The sequence below is a fragment of the Pectinophora gossypiella genome, chromosome 8 (assembly GCF_024362695.1).
Source record: "Pectinophora gossypiella chromosome 8, ilPecGoss1.1, whole genome shotgun sequence".
NCBI lineage: Eukaryota > Metazoa > Arthropoda > Insecta > Lepidoptera > Gelechiidae > Pectinophora > Pectinophora gossypiella.
In genome coordinates, this window is record NC_065411.1 from 8,348,674 (window position 1) to 8,366,721 (window position 18,048).

Genomic DNA, 18,048 nt, shown 5'->3' on the forward strand with positions numbered 1-18,048 from the left:
TAATTAATAACGTGTGAAATAAATACTTGCTAATGAACAGATTTACGATCTAATTTATATTTCATTTTACCTCCTTTTCTTATTTACTCCTACTCCAACACTCCAGGTTGATACGAACTGCGCCCAATAAAGAATGTAATGAATGTTATAGATTTGTGTAAGCGACTTAGATAAATCTTGACTAAACCTTCCTTTACAAATACAAATATACTTTATTGCACACAACATACAATACTTACAAGTTTTGCACGAAAGATACAGTACACCACCTACCTACCTTTTACTTTCCCTTTCTGTTCTCTTATGAATACTTGTATGCCGTATTTTTTTAAGTATAATGCTATATCTAGTAGGTACGAGTATGGTAATCCTAGTATTGAAACAGCTTGTAGCCCTAGTAAAGACCGCCATTTTATGTTTACAGAGTGGCACGTTTTTTCTGTAGGTATTTCCAGTCCATACTCTTTTCTATGTCTATGGCGTGACCCCATCGGGCCTCTTACCGTCTGTGCGGCTTAGACCCGGCGGCGGCGGTTCCAATTTGCACGGCACGTCGATCGACACCAGTGCACGGCGGATGACATCATAAATAAATTCGAATATTACAAAATACTTACCGATGAAACGATAACAGTTGGCTATTTTCTTTCCTTCCTGAATGTGAGCTGCAGCTCCAAACTAATATAAACCAGACAATATAATCCAAAAATGGTTAGATACTTACCTATCAGAGACAGAGTCTCCTTTCATCAAGAAGAAGATAATTGCATCCTACAAAAAGAAATCTTGTAAAAAAAATTTATCGACATTAATTGTAAGTAAATTTAATTTTATCGACATATTACTAAAGTGAAACCCAACACTAGGCAATGAAAAACTTGTGACAACCTACGAAATTACGAAACAATTTTTGTATATGCGTCTTTGTCTAACATTACGCCGGTTCCGTAAGATAAAGTAGAGCAGAATTATAGAGTTCTGTTGCTATTTTAGCCTTCCTTCTATGCTTTAGTTATTGTTCTGAGGTAAGACAGGCAACGCGGACGTATAGTCCGTTCAAGAATGATCTTCATAAAAGGTAAACAAATATGGCTGCCGATATTTTTTATCTGTGTCAAACTGCAAACTAGTGAAGTGCTGAATTGATTTTAGCTCAAGTTATTTTATCAAAGTGAACTGACTCTCTTGGGTTGTTTGAATATTTTGTATGATAATATTAAAATATACACTTCTCATCAAAAAAATCGAAACACTTCCGTTTTCATTGTTTCTGTCCGAATTTAACACAAAAAAGAATTCATACGATGAAAAAAAATACATAAATGTATAGCTGGCAGTTTGGCCATTACAGTAATAAGCGAAAATTCTAAATTCAAAATTAGAATTTCATTTGTTTATCTTATAAACGAAATGAATCACTGTTTTGAGACAAATGTGTGTTTAGGGTTGGAGTACATTTAGCGTTTAAAAACTAAAAATTGGCGCCTATCCTTAAACTTTTTGTTTTTTATTTCAATACTGTGACTTTGGGACGTCTGAAAAGAAGTTTTTTTTCTAAAACGTATGGATACTTCGCCCACAGAAGCCGCCCAAGTTGTGGCATTGCTGGATTCTGGCCTTAGTCAGCGTGTTGTGGCTGCAAGACTGCATCTAAGCCTGTCATCTGTTCATAGAGTCTATAAACGTTATCGGGAGACTGGTTTGTTCACGCGCCGTTCAGGATCTGGCAGGAATCGGGTCACTTCTGAGCGAGATGATCGATTTATTGTAACAACTTCTTTAAGAAATCGACGCCTTAACGCTTTTCAACTGCAGCAGCGGCTTCGTGTTGTTCGAAGGGTGGCTGTAAGTGACTCTACAATTAGAAGAAGGTTGAAGGATCGTGGCCTGGTACCGCATAAGCCAGCAAATGGGCCGAAATTAACTGCAGACCATCGAAGAGCGCGCCTTAACTTTGCACGTGAGCACCTAAATTGGTCATACCTACAGAACCGCCACCATAGCTGACCTTTTCTTCAATGAAGCATTGTGCATAGCGTTCTCCGTCTCTTCTGTAGACCTTGTTCCTTCCGTCGTTACCATACAGCATAATTTTACACTCATCAGAAAAGATAACTTTGCTCCACTATAGGTATGACCAATTTAGGTGCTCACGTGCAAAGTTAAGGCGCGCTCTTCGATGGTCTGCAGTTAATTTCGGCCCATTTGCTGGCTTATGCGGTACCAGTCCACGATCCTTCAACCTTCTTCTAATTGTAGAGTCACTTACAGCCACCCTTCGTACAACACGAAGCCGCTGCTGCAGTTGAAAAGCGTTAAGGCGTCGATTTCTTAAAGAAGTTGTTACAATAAATCGATCATCTCGCTCAGAAGTGACCCGATTCCTGCCAGATCCTGAACGGCGCGTGAACAAACCAGTCTCCCGATAACGTTTATAGACTCTATGAACAGATGACAGGCTTAGATGCAGTCTTGCAGCCACAACACGCTGACTAAGGCCAGAATCCAGCAATGCCACAACTTGGGCGGCTTCTGTGGGCGAAGTATCCATACGTTTTAGAAAAAAAACCTTTTTTCAGACGTCCCAAAGTCACAGTATTGAAATAAAAAACAAAAAGTTTAAGGATAGGCGCCAATTTTTAGTTTTTAAACGCTAAATGTACTCCAACCCTAAACACACATTTGTCTCAAAACAGTGATTCATTTCGTTTATAAGATAAACAAATGAAATTCTAATTTTGAATTTAGAATTTTCGCTTATTACTGTAATGGCCAAACTGCCAGCTATACATTTATGTATTTTTTTTCATCGTATGAATTCTTTTTTGTGTTAAATTCGGACAGAAACAATGAAAACGGAAGTGTTTCGATTTTTTTGATGAGAAGTGTATATTGTATGTTTCTTTGTGGTTACACTAACTCACTTTGAAAGTATTTTTTTCTGCGCATTTCGGCTTATTAAGTACAGTACACTCACTTAAGTTATTCACGGAACTGACTCGTTTTCCTGACCTGAATGAAATGTCTCATCACTAATCGTCAAATTGACAGCTAGCCACAGATTAACAAGAATTTATGATGTCAACTTTTTTGTGTGAGGTTTTGTTTGATTTTTGTTTTTACATGAAAAAATGTGTTTTTAATAATTATTTTACGTTAATTTCACATTGAGCTAAGAAATCATACATCTATTGAGTGCTACGGATGTTATTAGAAGAATACTTTGCGTAGTTTAGGTGAAATTCGAACATTCTTTGTAGTAACAGGTTTGTTTACCTTTTATGAAGATCATTTTTGAACGGACTATAGTAGCTCATACAGCTAAGTCATTTGTTAATGGAGAACACACATCTTTTTATTTTAGGTTGCATGACTAGAAGAACCAAAGAACCCACTACACGCTTAACCGGGCCGACTTTTAGTCCCACTTTTTGAGCATTGATGTTTTATCTACGTTGATCTTGGTGACGTGCGTAGCAGTTCTGTCAAATTTAGTACGTTAACCCTTTCAGCGCCAAGCGCCAAGAGTTGATCAAAAACGTTCACCACACGCCCGCCACGACATTAAACATGGTTGATGATTTAAGCGGCTAAGCATACAACAAGGTCTTTGGGCTAAGCGCACCGCTTTAGCCCAAAACATTTTTCTGTGAAAAATATTGTTGGATAAACAACTGTAAACAACGGATAAACTGAAAATGACCGGAGACCTTGAAAGAAGTCATTGTTTTAAAACAGAAAATAAGTTTTTAGTGAAAAGTGGATGTAAGAAGAGACAGTGGAGGTCTCTTAAACAGATACTAGCTACTGAAAGAACTTTACCATGGCCTAATGATGCAGTTCTATGTAAGTTTTAACCAGTGTTTTTATTTAAGCTTCTTGGTTATTATTAAATCACCATCTATCCATTTCAGTGAATTAAGAAGGAAGCTATTTATTTCTAATTATAACCATGGCTGAGCGAGAATTGGATTTACTATATACCTCTACCTTTCTAACTTAAAAGTTAATCTGCTGCTTAAAATGTTAACTTTGTTATTCAACAGAATTAATGAATGATTTTGTACCCAGCTGTGTCATAATTTATAACAATATGAATGAGAATCAGGAACGCACTATAAGTTTGGAAATGTTTGAAATCATCTTCTGAGTCCTAGAGTTATCCACTAGGTACTTACATATGATTATTAATTTACATAACTTGTGGAAAGACCTATGGGAGGCCTTTGCCCAGCAGTGGGATCAAGTGGGTTAATAATAACAAGTAATAATTTATATAATTAAATATCAATTGCCACATGCATATCAAAGAACCAATGGAAAAACTTGACCAATTTGACTTATTGTTAAGACAAGAACATGCCAGGTGGCTAGTCTTTAATTACTATTATTCTTTTTTTATGATTTACAGATTATTCAATAAATGCACCCCCATCATTCAAGCCTACCAAGAAATATTCTGATATATCAGGACTACCAGCTCCTTATATAGATCGGCATTCAAAGTTGTATTACAGTAACTCTGAAGAGTTTGCCACTGTGAGAAGTCTGCCAATGGATATCACAGCTGGATATCTGCAGTTAAGAGGGGCTAACACTGTTGTGGGATAAATAATGACTTTAGATTTTGAAAAAAAATAATATAATTATTTTCAAACTGAAGAAGGTTGTCACATAGAATTTACTGGACCGAGTTTGTGTGCAGAATGATGGAATAGACAGGTAACAAAGGAATTTGTTTATAAATTAAATAAAAAATAAAAGAATCTTCAAGTTATCAAGAACTTTATTTATTGTTAGACATATATCCTAATTATTACTGGAAATTGGAGTGTGTTAACGTCTAATCGATCAAAATTTTTCTAAGTCCCAACTCATAGTGCCCCCTATATATTTGAAAAATTTTACAAGTCCCTGCTTCATACAAAATCGATCAAAATTTTTCTAAGTCTCTGCTCCATAGTAATTTCACTCGAAAATTCGGCTATGTCCCAGCTTCATACAAAATCGATCAAAATTTTTCTAAGTCCCAACTCATAGTGCCCCCTTAGGTACACTCCAACCACTATTCTAATATACTTTATATCCATAATGTCACCCTTGTGCAAGGTAAGACCTTCCTGAGGTAGTCTTTACATACCTATTTTCAATAATGCCAAAAGTTTTCAGCTAATAACTGTGAGTTTTCATTATCCTGTCCTGTAATTTCTTCAAATTTTTGGTGAACATTTAATTAGTTTCTCATGATTTGTTTCTACTGGTGAGTCCTCCTTAAGTTCAGTTTTATAAATTCTGGAGAATTTTGCCCGAAAATTTAAATGGAGAACTGTATCTATAGTTTGCTGAATATTATTAATTGTCCTTAGTAACTTGAGTGGTCCAACATATGAAGTCTATCATCAATATCTTCTGTTTTAATTTCCACTTTTGCAGTCTCAGTAACTTCCATTTTGATGTCTATTTGTGAGTCCTCAGAATTAAATTCTTCAAATTCGTCTTTAATAACTTCTGTTTTAATATCTAATTGCGATTTCTCAGTCATTTCACTATTGATTTCCGTAACCTCTGTTTTAACGGCTGAAATATTTTCCCTGAAAATTTTTGGTGGAGAATAGTATCTATACTTTGATTCACATTCTCTTAAGTATACAAGCCCGCTGTTGAGTTCTTCAGCCTCACGCAATAGTCGCAATCGGCGCAATCTTGCGCGCCTAGCTGGGTGAGTCAATCGACCTATTTCGGTCTTTCTTCGTTTAATCTTTGTTTTGGATGACATGCTGACAAAGGTATTGGATTATTGGATGGGTATTGGTGCCACAGACTAGTAAGAGATACTATTACTACGTATCAGAAGACGTACATCTCTAGTACTAACAAAGACGAACTTGGTCCTTGTTGGTCACACATCACAAATTCGCAATACCAAAAACACAAGCAAAAACAGTAGTGCCCTCACTTCACTTCACTTTTTAAGTTATTGTTCTGAGCCCTGGATTATAAAAGTACTCAGAACAATAACTAAAGCATAGAAGGAAGGCTAAAATAGCAACAGAACTCTATAATTCTGCTCTACTTTATCTTACGGAACCGGCGTAATGTTAGACAAAGACGCATATACAAAAATTGTTTCGTAATTTCGTAGGTTGTCACAAGTTTTTCATTGCCTAGTGTTGGGTTTCACTTTAGTAGTATGTCGATAAAATTAAATTTACTTACAATTAATGTCGATAAATTTTTTTTACAAGATTTCTTTTTGTAGGATGCAATTATCTTCTTCTTGATGAAAGGAGACTCTGTCTCTGATAGGTAAGTATCTAACCATTTTTGGATTATATTGTCTGGTTTATATTAGTTTGGAGCTGCAGCTCACATTCAGGAAGGAAAGAAAATAGCCAACTGTTATCGTTTCATCGGTAAGTATTTTGTAATATTCGAATTTATTTATGATGTCATCCGCCGTGCACTGGTGTCGATCGACGTGCCGTGCAAATTGGAACCGCCGCCGCCGGGTCTAAGCCGCACAGACGGTAAGAGGCCCGATGGGGTCACGCCATAGACATAGAAAAGAGTATGGACTGGAAATACCTACAGAAAAAACGTGCCACTCTGTAAACATAAAATGGCGGTCTTTACTAGGGCTACAAGCTGTTTCAATACTAGGATTACCATACTCGTACCTACTAGATATAGCATTATACTTAAAAAAATACGGCATACAAGTATTCATAAGAGAACAGAAAGGGAAAGTAAAAGGTAGGTAGGTGGTGTACTGTATCTTTCGTGTAAAACTTGTAAGTATTGTATGTTGTGTGCAATAAAGTATATTTGTATTTGTAAAGGAAGGTTTAGTCAAGATTTATCTAAGTCGCTTACACAAATCTATAACATTCATTACATTCTTTATTGGGCGCAGTTCGTATCAACCTGGAGTGTTGGAGTAGGAGTAAATAAGAACAGGAGGTAAAATGAAATATAAATTAGATCGTAAATCTGTTCATTAGCAAGTATTTATTTCACACGTTATTAATTATGTACATTATATTTACAATAAATACAAATTTATTAATTTCTAAACAGTGTCAATTTGCTTAGAAACTGTCTTTGTGACACCCTGTCACATTGTTTTTTTTTTTTCATTAAGTCGTTTGATCTTGAGGCGGGACTTGTTCAGCTTTTCTTTTAAATTTTTCATCTCGTCTTCTTGAACTGACTGAAATAAAGTTTAATAATAATGTTAAAATAGTATATGTACAAAATAATCTATAAAAATAAAAGTAAAATATATCTGATTTAAGTGCATTGTGCAGCTGGTTGAATTATACACTCTATATATGTATATCATGTTAAAAATATAAAAAAAGATAATTATTTGATATACCTTTTCATGTAAATCCAGTCGACACTTTTGGATTTAATATCTGAAATCAAAGATAATAATAATTTACTTATATAAAACGTGTACAACTCATAATTGTTTTAGACATAAAACAACTACAGATTTAGTATATACTAAGTTTATTAAGTACATAATAATATGTAGTTGAATGATAGATAGTATAAACGTGTTGTGATAACATGATACAAATATCTTATCTATCTATCCAGCAGTGAGATGATGCAGGCTAGGCTGAAATTTAAATTTAAACACCATTTCATCTGTCTGATCTATAATATAATGTTCAATGTAGGAATAGCATCGTCTCGAAGACGCCTCACACTTTGAATTAGGAACACACATAAATGAATCCGCAGTAAAATGTTTCGAGCAAATACGGCTGTACTTATTTGAAATCCAATTTCGTCTATTAATGCGAATTATCCATTCTTTCTCTTTGTTATCGTCTACAGGAAATCTAAAAATTAAAAGTATCGATAATTTTAGTACATCACTATGGACAATCAACATAACCTCAAATCAATTCCGTATTCATCGATGAAACGTATAATATAATGGATATCTCAAATATTTTATGCTACAAATCTATTCAGCAAAACATATTACTTTCCTAAAATTGTTCAGCAGTTCACATTTCACTAGAAAACTACAAAAAACTTACCGATGAAACGACAGAAGTTGTTGGCTATTTTCTTTTCTTCCTGAATGTGAGCTGCAGCCCCATACCACACAAGACATAATGTCACACAGTCGAGACACTCAATTATTTGATATAAATAAAAGTTTCTTTCCATTTATTTGGAAAAATATTGTTAAATTATCACTTAAAACAATCTGAACACAAGACACTCGTAAACACAGTTGACGCGACCGTGTCAAATAGTTCGGTAAATATAAGTAAAATCTTCTTATGTATGTTACTATGTATTTGGCCGAGTTAAAATGAGTCCAATAGGTCCAAATGACATTTCATGTTGTGACAACCTCGGAAAAAATGAAGCAAAGAGCGAATCATTTGTCCTTTTCTCACTCATAGTTTGTGTCGTAAGCTAGAAGAGAGCCGGTTTATAGTTTCTGAATTCTTATTTTAGCCTTCCTTCTATGCTTTAGTTATTGTTCTGAGTAAAAGTAGTGGTCAGAGCGAGATGACAAAAATTTCCGTCTCAGTACTATTACCGTCATTAGCACTTTTTGTCTGCAAAAACCTAAGCAACCGTTTATAAAGACAGTTATTTGAATTTTCCAATAAATTGTGTACAAATAATATATTGCTAGATAATTAAAATACAGTCAAAGTAGTACTCAAAGCATATTATCAACGACGATTATCGTACTATTAATTTTGTAGGTTAGGAAGTGGTGGTTGGTATGTTTGTATGTAGTGTGCACCTCCTTACTACCTTCACAAATAATCACACGTGGTGGTGGTATCCTAATGTCAATGATTTGAGGTTACATTTCTGTTTTGCGAGAGTTGGTGGAATACTTAACGTGTTAAAAGTGTAGTTAAACATGGATATAGTTAACGAAATTTTAGAACGAGAACAAAAGAAAGCGGAAAAATACAAGCCTATAACTGTTGAAAAACATTTAGAATTAGAATTCGACATTGGGAGTCTTCTTGCATCGGACACAAATGATTTGGAATCAAAACTGTTAAAGTGAGTTATATTAATGTAATTTTATTCGTAGGTAAGTATTTGTTATAACAGTCTGATGAATGCACTAACGTCTTATAATCGCAGGTCAGACAAAGAAAGAGACACGTATTTACAGTCACTCTCAAGGGATAATACCCAACTATTGTTGAACAAAATATGGGAACTGCCTACAGAGCGGATAGAAGAAGCGATAGTTGTGCGACTGCCGCATCCTACGACTGTACTACCACGCGCCAAGCCAGTGCCTAAGCCCAAACCCCTCACCAAATGGCAAGAATTTGCTAAAGCGAAGGGCATTACTAAAAAGAAGAAAGATAAACTCAAATGGGATGAGGAATTACAGAAATGGGTGCCATTGTTTGGGTAAGTATAAGTTAATTATCGTTATAAGTTTAAATGTTATGTACATAACTATCTAAGTATACATATAGTAACATAATGGTGCTAATTCCTGTAAATACCATCTAATTTTATTTTAAGTTATATCTGTCATTTTCTTATCCGCCGAAAAGGAAAGGGACGGGTAATCGACAAGCATAAAATTTATGGAACACACGTCAATTTTAAGCACAAATCTAAACCAACCGTCTAAAAATTTTACATCCGTCAATAACCCGACATAGTAAGTAGACAGCAGGTCAAACGGATTGCATACCAGCAACGTACCTTTTGATTCGCCCGGGTTATTCATTCATTTACTCATTCTTCCTAAAATTAAGAGCTGTGAATCATCCGTCCCTTTCCTTTTCGACGGATATGAAAATGACGGATATAACTTAAAATAAAATTAGGCGGTGTCTGCAGGAATCGGGGCCATTGTTGCCTTATACGGAAAACTATGTAGGTGCCTTTTTGGAAAACACATTAACATCAGATTTTTGGTAACAAGTCCTTGCAAAAGACACTAGTTTTAAACCAAATAAAAATTTTGAACTTGAGGTTTTATTGGCTAATTGGTTACTTTGAGGTACCTATATAACCACAATACAGTACTGAAAAACCCATCATTAATATATGCTGCATGTATCTTAAAAAGGTAGAACTTAAAAAAATATCTCTATATTTAAATTATTTCAGTTTTAAGAAAGCTGCAGCAGAGAAGGAGAAGAATTGGCTGATAGAGGTACCACAGAATGTGGACCCTATGACCGACATGTATGAGAAGAAAGCCTCGGAGAAGTCTGAAAAAGTGGCCAAAAATGAGTTGCAGCGATTGAAAAATATTGCCCGAGCCCGTAAGGTTAAGATACCCAGAGTTGGGTTACCAGTCACATCTGACAAAGCCTCAGCAACACAGGTAATTATGCATATTATTATTTTTTTATTGTGATGTATATTATCCATATTTATTTTAGAGATTAAACTCAAGTCTCTTAAACTTTTGCTTAATTTGATTGTAATTATACTAAAACTTTATAACACTTCACTGATAGCTAGCAACAGCTGCAACTATAGCTAAGGCATCAACTGCCTCGCTTGGTAAATTCCAAGATAAGCTACCCAAGGAGAAAGAGGCACGTGGGAAAGGAATTCATGAGCTCATCCCGGGCAAGGAACGCAAGCGTAAAGCACCCATACCCACACCAAAGGCAGAAAGGGAAGCCAATTTGAGCCTCCTAGACAATATCCTCAATAAAAGACCCAAAATAGATATGGAAAAAGCTGTTACTAAGCGCATAAATGATGAACAAGTGCAGTAAGTATCACGTGTTGTTGTTCTTTATCAAAAAATAAATTCTGGCTAATTGAGAGGAAGTCTGTGCTCAGAGGAAATAGTCATTAGGATACAATTTTTTAGAATTAATTCAGACAAATTCCTGACTTAAATGGAAAACACCCACAAAATATCATAATATTTAATTAAATTTATGTCCATTGTAGACCATGAAAAATTAAAAAATACTGTGTGTACATTTTTTCGATACAACAAATAGTTATCGAGTATTTATTGGCTTGTGCGACGCGCGGCCGACGGCCATGTAGTCTTGTCGTGAGACGTCTCTGGGTTTCAGCATTAAATCTTTATACTAGGCGGCACTAAAAACGTTGTTCTAGAGGCCGCTATGCTTTATGTATGACTGTAATAGGGTATTTCACCATTGGTTACTAGTGTAACCATACTCCTAACGACACTACTACTATTAGCATGGGGTAGTAACTAGTGATGTTCCGAATATCCGTATCCGCGGATATCCGAGATAAAAGAAAAATCCGTATCCGTGTCCGTTACTTTTCACGCGGATCTTTTACGGATCTTTTTCAGGTGATTAAGTAGATTTATTAAATAAAAACCTAAAAAATTCCATTCAGATTTTTTTTATTTCTTAAAATCAAATATTTGGCACCTTTATATTGCAAACATTTAGATAGATAGATCTTTATAATGAAAGCAAGATAAAATATTACTGTTATAACAATGAAATAACTATAACTTTAATCTTTTTTTTTAAGAAAATAAAGATCCGTATCCGCGGATCTTTACACTAAATATCCGTATTCAGATCCGTATCCGCGGATATACATTTTTAACGATCCGGCACATTACTAATAGTAACTATGGGTTACGCGCTGCCTCTTGTTCGCGCACCTCAACCGCTTTTATTGATAACGTCACACGCCTTTTGGCGGCTAAGCGAATAATTATTTTTAACGCTTATAATTTCAAAACTTCTTAGTGAAACAAAAACTGGCATACATGTAGGCAACCCATGCTGAGATTAGACCTATTTGAATAATATTACGCGAATGAAATCTATTAAAATAATAATCATTTAATGCATGATCAACCTTTTATAAAAATATGTCTGGAAACAAATATTGTTTACGGCCTATCTATACATCTAATCATGTAAGTTCTATGATAAGTTTTGGCAGATTCAATTTTTTTCGGTTCTCCTTTAAAATACAACATAATATAAAACCATTATTTTCAGGAGATCAGAAGAAAAGAAAGCCACAAATCCTAAAACCGGTAAGCGGAAGGGCAAAGGGGGCAATGCTACAAAATTCTCCGCGAAAAAACCTAAGGCAGGTAAAGGCCAAAGGAATCCTGGCAAAAAGACTGGTGGTAGAAAACGGAGATAAATTTTACATAGCTTTAAGTTGTAATTATGTTTATGTTGCATTATATTATGTCAAAAAATATTGTGTTATTATTGTGCAATGTAAAAAACAGTAAGAATGTGGCCTTTTTATACTCCCACATAATGAACCTTTTAGTAACAGCTTATCAAGTATTGACCAAATTGGAACATTGTTGTAATAAATAAGGGACTTTCCAGGCTACGTTCCTGAAAAATAATAAAGTTTACTTCCGTTTAAACTTCTGTCACGTTAAATCTCGACAGCGCCATCTGTATTATTTTTGGAGGATGTAGCCTGGGAAATTCCTCATTGGATAAAAATAAAAAAGAAACAAGGGTACAAAATTATAGTAAAACGAAGAATAAAATTCTATTTGTTTATTATTGAACAGAAAGTTTAGTATAGTATTTGTAAATGATAAATGGCATAAAAATATAATAAATAAGAAAAATAAAATATAACAACGATTTTTAAGGCTATTTGGCGATACTATCAAATAGTGTTAATACTACTTTCAACAGAACAGTAAATGAAGAAATTTCCAGGCCACATTCTCTAATAAAACATGGATGGTGCTGTCTAACACTTCGTTTAACTTCCTAATTTTAAGGATTTTGGGAAAAAGCATCTTTTATTTATATTTCTTTTTGGGTATAAAATGGTGACCTTTGTTAATTTAACACTTAGGCACAACACATCTTCCAACCATATTTATAACATTACAAAAACCGGATCAAGAAACTTTTTTTTCTATATGCCTCTGCCATTCCATTATAGAAAATAGGTAATTATCACGGTAAGAGTTGGACAGCGCCACCTGTATTTTTTTTTTATTTTTTTTTGGAACAGCCTGGAAATTCCTTAATGTTGAAAATTCTTGCCTTGTGTTCGATCATCTTGTGTCAATCCTTTGCCGATCGTAATGTTATATTATACAATACCCAATAATGATATAATTTCCTAACCTATACAATTACAAAGTCGTCTCTAAAAGGAGAAGGTCGATAATACTGTATACTGTGAGACATAACAATGGCTAATGAACACACTACCACACTACACTATAAAGCTATATTTGGAAGCATCTACATTATACATTTTGTTTGATACGATGGACTGATTCTTGCCAGTGGCGCGAGTGGTTTGAGCAGTATTTCATAAATCTCAAATAAAAAGTTATTTGGCTGAATAAATAGAGATTCCCAAATTCAGGCCCTGCTGACCAATTAGTAGCATTTACAACACCTTTAACCACAGGCAAAAATACACTACAACATGACGAATTTATTTTAACCCTAGTATGCTTACTCGGACAATAATAGTAGTCTACACCACTATCAATTCAAATTATAATATGATTTCCATGCTAGGTCATCTGTGTTTCTACGCAAATCTACCTACTTACATTTAAATATTGCTGTGGACTATCCATTATAGTAACATATAACATACATATACATATATACATATTTTTATACTTTAGTATATGATCATAACAAAATAAACTTCTCATCTTAATTATTAAATTAATTTCTTATTTATTAAGATTATTTGTGTCCATTTTATGGTAGGTAAATGTGGATCGGTGTTATTTTAGTGCAATCGAGAAAATACAAATAACTGTAAGTGACAAGTCAAAATGACCCTTATAACTACAAAATCTAAAATAAATAAAAGTATATGTTAAAAGCTCCTTCTTTTACATAAATATAAAACTAGATGGGGCACATTGTATATTTTTTTACTCTTTCCAACTTTTTATCATTTACTTACTTGAAATGATCCGTACACACCCCTTTATTTTAATGATCCATATCGATAGTTTATCTATCAAATAGGGTCTCTATCTAATCCTTTCTTCGCACCCAACAAACAAAAAGCCTTAAAACACTAGAATTGTTCTACAAATTCGATAAAGTCGCAATCAGTCCATTAATAAATTGAAAATAATATTATAAAAAGTTAAATTAATACAGTTTGTTTGTACACTTGAAGCTGGGTCTCCTGCACATTTTGTATTTTGTAATTAGCAAACACCGCGGTTTTCTCTGTCTTTTATTACCCTATAACATGATTGCGAAGGGTGTTGATTTTTATCTAACTTTGTTAATTTAAACAATTTAACGTATTACAGTTCACATTTATAAACTCAAGCATGTGTTTTCATTCATATATAACCAGCGACACAATTATCAGAAACGAGGAAACAATAATGAAGGCACATGAAAGAAGTAAGTAGGTACATTTTTGACCAAATGGGTGACAACCTAGGTCAAAGAGAAATTATGAAATTCTGTTTACTAAAGGAAAGGACAGATTTAAAACTACCGAAAAACAATTCAATCTTTTTTTCTATTTAACTTATTTATGAATTTTAATGGGTCTTACTTTGATGGCGAGCGTGCCAGCTGTGTCTGTCTCGCTCGCACTCATGTGGCACACGGTAAGAATTTAATTTTGGTATGGAGTGTCCAAGGTGCGGTATTGTGAAACACGTAAGAGACCCGGCCTGGCATGCAACGGCAACCCACACTGAGATTAGTTTTTGTTCAGTTTAAGTACAACGAAATAAAAACCTATTTGAATAATATTACGCGAATGAAATCTATTAAAATAATAATCATTTAACGCGTGATCAACCTTTTATAAAAATATATCTGGAAACAAAAATTGTTTACGGTCTATCTATAACCCTGTATTCAAATTGAGGTTTAATGTTACTTTTTAGATTTTTACGTTTATGATTAAATTTTTCTAACCAAGGCAAATTATTATGTAAATATTCAATTAATTCAAATATTTAGATAAACTTTATCATAGAAACATATCCCACAACCATTTAGAAAAAATTGGAACTGTTTACGTACATTTAATGTCGTTTTAGTAACTTGGGATTTTTAATAAGTACCTATATTTTCTAATCTTAATTCTACAAATGGGCAGAGGAGATCAATTTAAGGAATAGAAAAATCTTCCTAACACCCTCAACAATAATTGTAAAATCACAATGAATAAGAACTAATTTCACTAGTATCCTAAAAGCCTACACATAAAATATTTCAAAGGGTATCAATAGTTTGGAAAAAGAGTAGAAAATAAATTCGCTTCGCCATTTTGAGTAATTTATAACTTGAAAAACCAAACATCTAGTGTAGATTATAGAAATAGGCTTCAGTTGAAAAATATAGTTCTTATCATCTATTTTCTACCCTTTTTTTACTAGGCTGTAAATTGATATTACTTATAGAAGTCTTTCTTTTATACAGTAGCGGTTTTTATTTGTTAAAAATAAATATTTTAACTTTATCTACAGTATGTAATGACAAAATATGTGTTTTTCTTTGGCATATAATGTTTTCCAACACGCCTGTTTACTCAATTAATCTCATTCATCATAAAATATATTGCACTATCACAGGTCTTGCCTTAACACCAAATTGGGGATTATTCTCACTAGTCCCATCTAGTGCTGTTGGGACTATAGGGAATAATATCAAATTGCGATTTAATACTACATTTTTAAAATAGGATGATTTTAAACAGCAATCTTCGATAGCTTAAATCAAAATATGTATTTCCTTAATCTATTAACTCCATTTTAAAATATAAAAGACAAATGCTGTTTGAAAATCGGTCTGCAGTACTTACCTATATTATATTTTTTTAAAATCAAATTAGTTAAGATTAAATATTATGTAAACCTTTACTCCATAATGCAAGCATTACTATGGCCAACAAAACACTTTTTGCAGACTGTATACACTCCTGACTCCACATCATGCTTGCCCTTATAATGGCATACAATGTGCACCAACTTCAAGTTCTCCTTAGTAAAGATTTGCAGGTAATATCTGTCTGTCTCAATGGTGCCTTGCTTGAAGTCTTTCTCACAGGATATGCACTTTATATTCCCAGTATACAGTCCTTCAATTGCCTCAAGAATTTTAGGGATAACGGATCTAGAGAGCTCAATTTTATGATCTAGGTTCCAAGTTTGGAATATAATCCGCTCTTCGCGGCTTCTATACGGGTTTATAATGTGTTCTCCTTCGTAAATGCAATTGTCGCTGCTCCATAGTCCACCACATTTGAAGAGCCCACTTTCATTGCACAATCGTGAATGCTTTTCTGCCTTTCTATTGAAGTATGTGTCATTATACTTGTGGGTCTCAAGTATCTTTCTCAAATCTTCAAGGAACTGATCTATGAGTTTCTTACCGCGCCCATTGCAGGAGTGCACATACACATCTGACGATTGCAGTGCAGACTTTGTCTTATAATAGTAGCTCCGCATCCGCTCCTTGCCACGTTTTGACATTGATTGCTCTTTAGTCCTTTCGGAGTTGTCCAAACCTAAAAATATAAACATTATGGAAAATTGGCTTTAGTTGCTATTCTTTATTAAAATCAAAACAACACATGCTTTTTTGAACATAGGGATCACATACACGGTACTATAATACACTGGAATAATCTTCAATTGAGACAACCATTCCACTTACTCATGTGAATTTCTTTATCAACCTGTTTATTTCTTTATTAACAGGTAGAGTGAAGAAAGAGAGAGAAGTAATTTATTTTATATTATTGTATGTCTTTTTCATATCTCGGGCCTATGGAGGCCCGGACTTTTGGTTATTATTATTATTATTTTAGAAATAAGTAGGTAGGTACACAGTATGAACAACATATTGAATAAACCTTAACTCTAAAGAGGGACATCAGCTCAGCAAAATATTGTGACACTCTTAACATTATTTTCAAAAATGGAGTGCCACAATGCTGATTTTTAGCTGTTCTTCTAATTTCTTTTTCTTGACCTTGAAGGGCCTTATTACTGAATTATCAGATGAAAGAAAAATGGCCATACCTTCAAACCAGTTAGGATCTTGAGTCCGTTCACTGAGCATGGTCTTGGCATCATCGGCAGCTACTATATATTTCTGAAAGATGCGGAACTTTTCCTTGACATTGGTGCTAAGGAACTGCTGTATAGCTTGGCCAGTGTTGATGTAATCCTTCTTTGTTGACCGAATCATATGATAGTAGTATTCAAAATCTGAAAATTTATAAATTTTAAATTAATAATTATAGAAGACAAGAGCAATCTGATAATGTTTTCTAAATTATTCCTTGTTTTAAGTGACTATAAGTTATGGAACCACCAGTTCTTTGATAGACTTCTAGGGTGCTCTTTTCTGTGTTTGATTCTAAAACTGCTTTTTAGTACTGTTCAATTATAGTTATGGTTCAATGAGGTAAGGTTTAAAATTCAAAAAGACTTACTATTGTTATAGTCTTTACTTCTACTGTATGTTACAATAATTGGGAGGAAATTAAGGAGGAAAATAAATTTAACTGGGGCAAGGTTTTTGAATCGATTTTCCTCCTTATAGGTAACTAACGTACCAGTTACCATTTTCTCTGAGCTCTTCAGCAGCACGAAGAGTGTCTGCGGCGGAAGCGTGCCCAAGTACTCGTCATCGTCCACCTGTGTGCCGTCTTCCGCTACGTACAGCCGGCATTCCGCGCAACTGACATTGAACTACAAACCAATACCAGAATTAGGTCAAGGTACACAATATATATGTCAAGGCAACCCTCCCCCGACACAAATCTACATTCAAGGACAAATATTCAGATCTATGAATGAAACTACCCCTAAAACCTCAAAAATAAACTTCTAAACATATTTCAACAGCGCATATTAAATATAAAACAAAGACAATAACTTACACCCAATTTTCTGCAGGATTTCTCAATTAACTCCTTTAAGTTTTCAGCGGCGATACCAATCTTTTTTTCTCTACGAACGTCTGTCACCTTATATCCCTTTTTCATTGTTACAAAATAAAGTATTCTTTTGTAGAAATAACAAAGAAAGAAACGCAAAATGCACTGATAACG

General features: G+C 34.1%; 3 protein-coding genes across 3 annotated transcripts; 2 read left to right on the forward strand and 1 right to left on the reverse strand.

Moving 5' to 3' along the window:
- Positions 1-2,924: 2,924 nt before the first annotated feature.
- Positions 2,925-4,777, forward strand: LOC126368760 (INO80 complex subunit C). The gene is made up of 3 exons (XM_050012909.1): positions 2,925-3,266; positions 3,365-3,846; positions 4,412-4,777. The coding sequence occupies exons 2-3, from the start codon at positions 3,699-3,701 to the stop codon at positions 4,609-4,611; spliced, it is 348 nt and encodes a 115-aa protein (XP_049868866.1). The 5' UTR covers positions 2,925-3,266; positions 3,365-3,698; the 3' UTR covers positions 4,612-4,777.
- A 3,879-nt stretch (positions 4,778-8,656) lies between these two features.
- On the forward strand, positions 8,657-14,294 carry LOC126368730 (ribosome biogenesis regulatory protein homolog). The gene is made up of 5 exons (XM_050012868.1): positions 8,657-9,057; positions 9,142-9,420; positions 10,135-10,354; positions 10,491-10,753; positions 11,991-14,294. Exons 1-5 carry the CDS (start codon positions 8,909-8,911, stop codon positions 12,139-12,141), a joined length of 1,062 nt encoding a protein of 353 aa, XP_049868825.1. The 5' UTR covers positions 8,657-8,908; the 3' UTR covers positions 12,142-14,294.
- LOC126368728 (DNA fragmentation factor subunit beta) lies at positions 13,016-18,021 on the reverse strand. The gene is made up of 4 exons (XM_050012864.1): positions 17,878-18,021; positions 17,551-17,686; positions 17,012-17,200; positions 13,016-16,494 (listed from the first exon to the last, which is right to left on the reverse strand). Exons 1-4 carry the CDS (start codon positions 17,980-17,982, stop codon positions 15,845-15,847), a joined length of 1,080 nt encoding a protein of 359 aa, XP_049868821.1. The 5' UTR covers positions 17,983-18,021; the 3' UTR covers positions 13,016-15,844.
- Between the last annotated feature and the right edge of the window lie 27 nt (positions 18,022-18,048).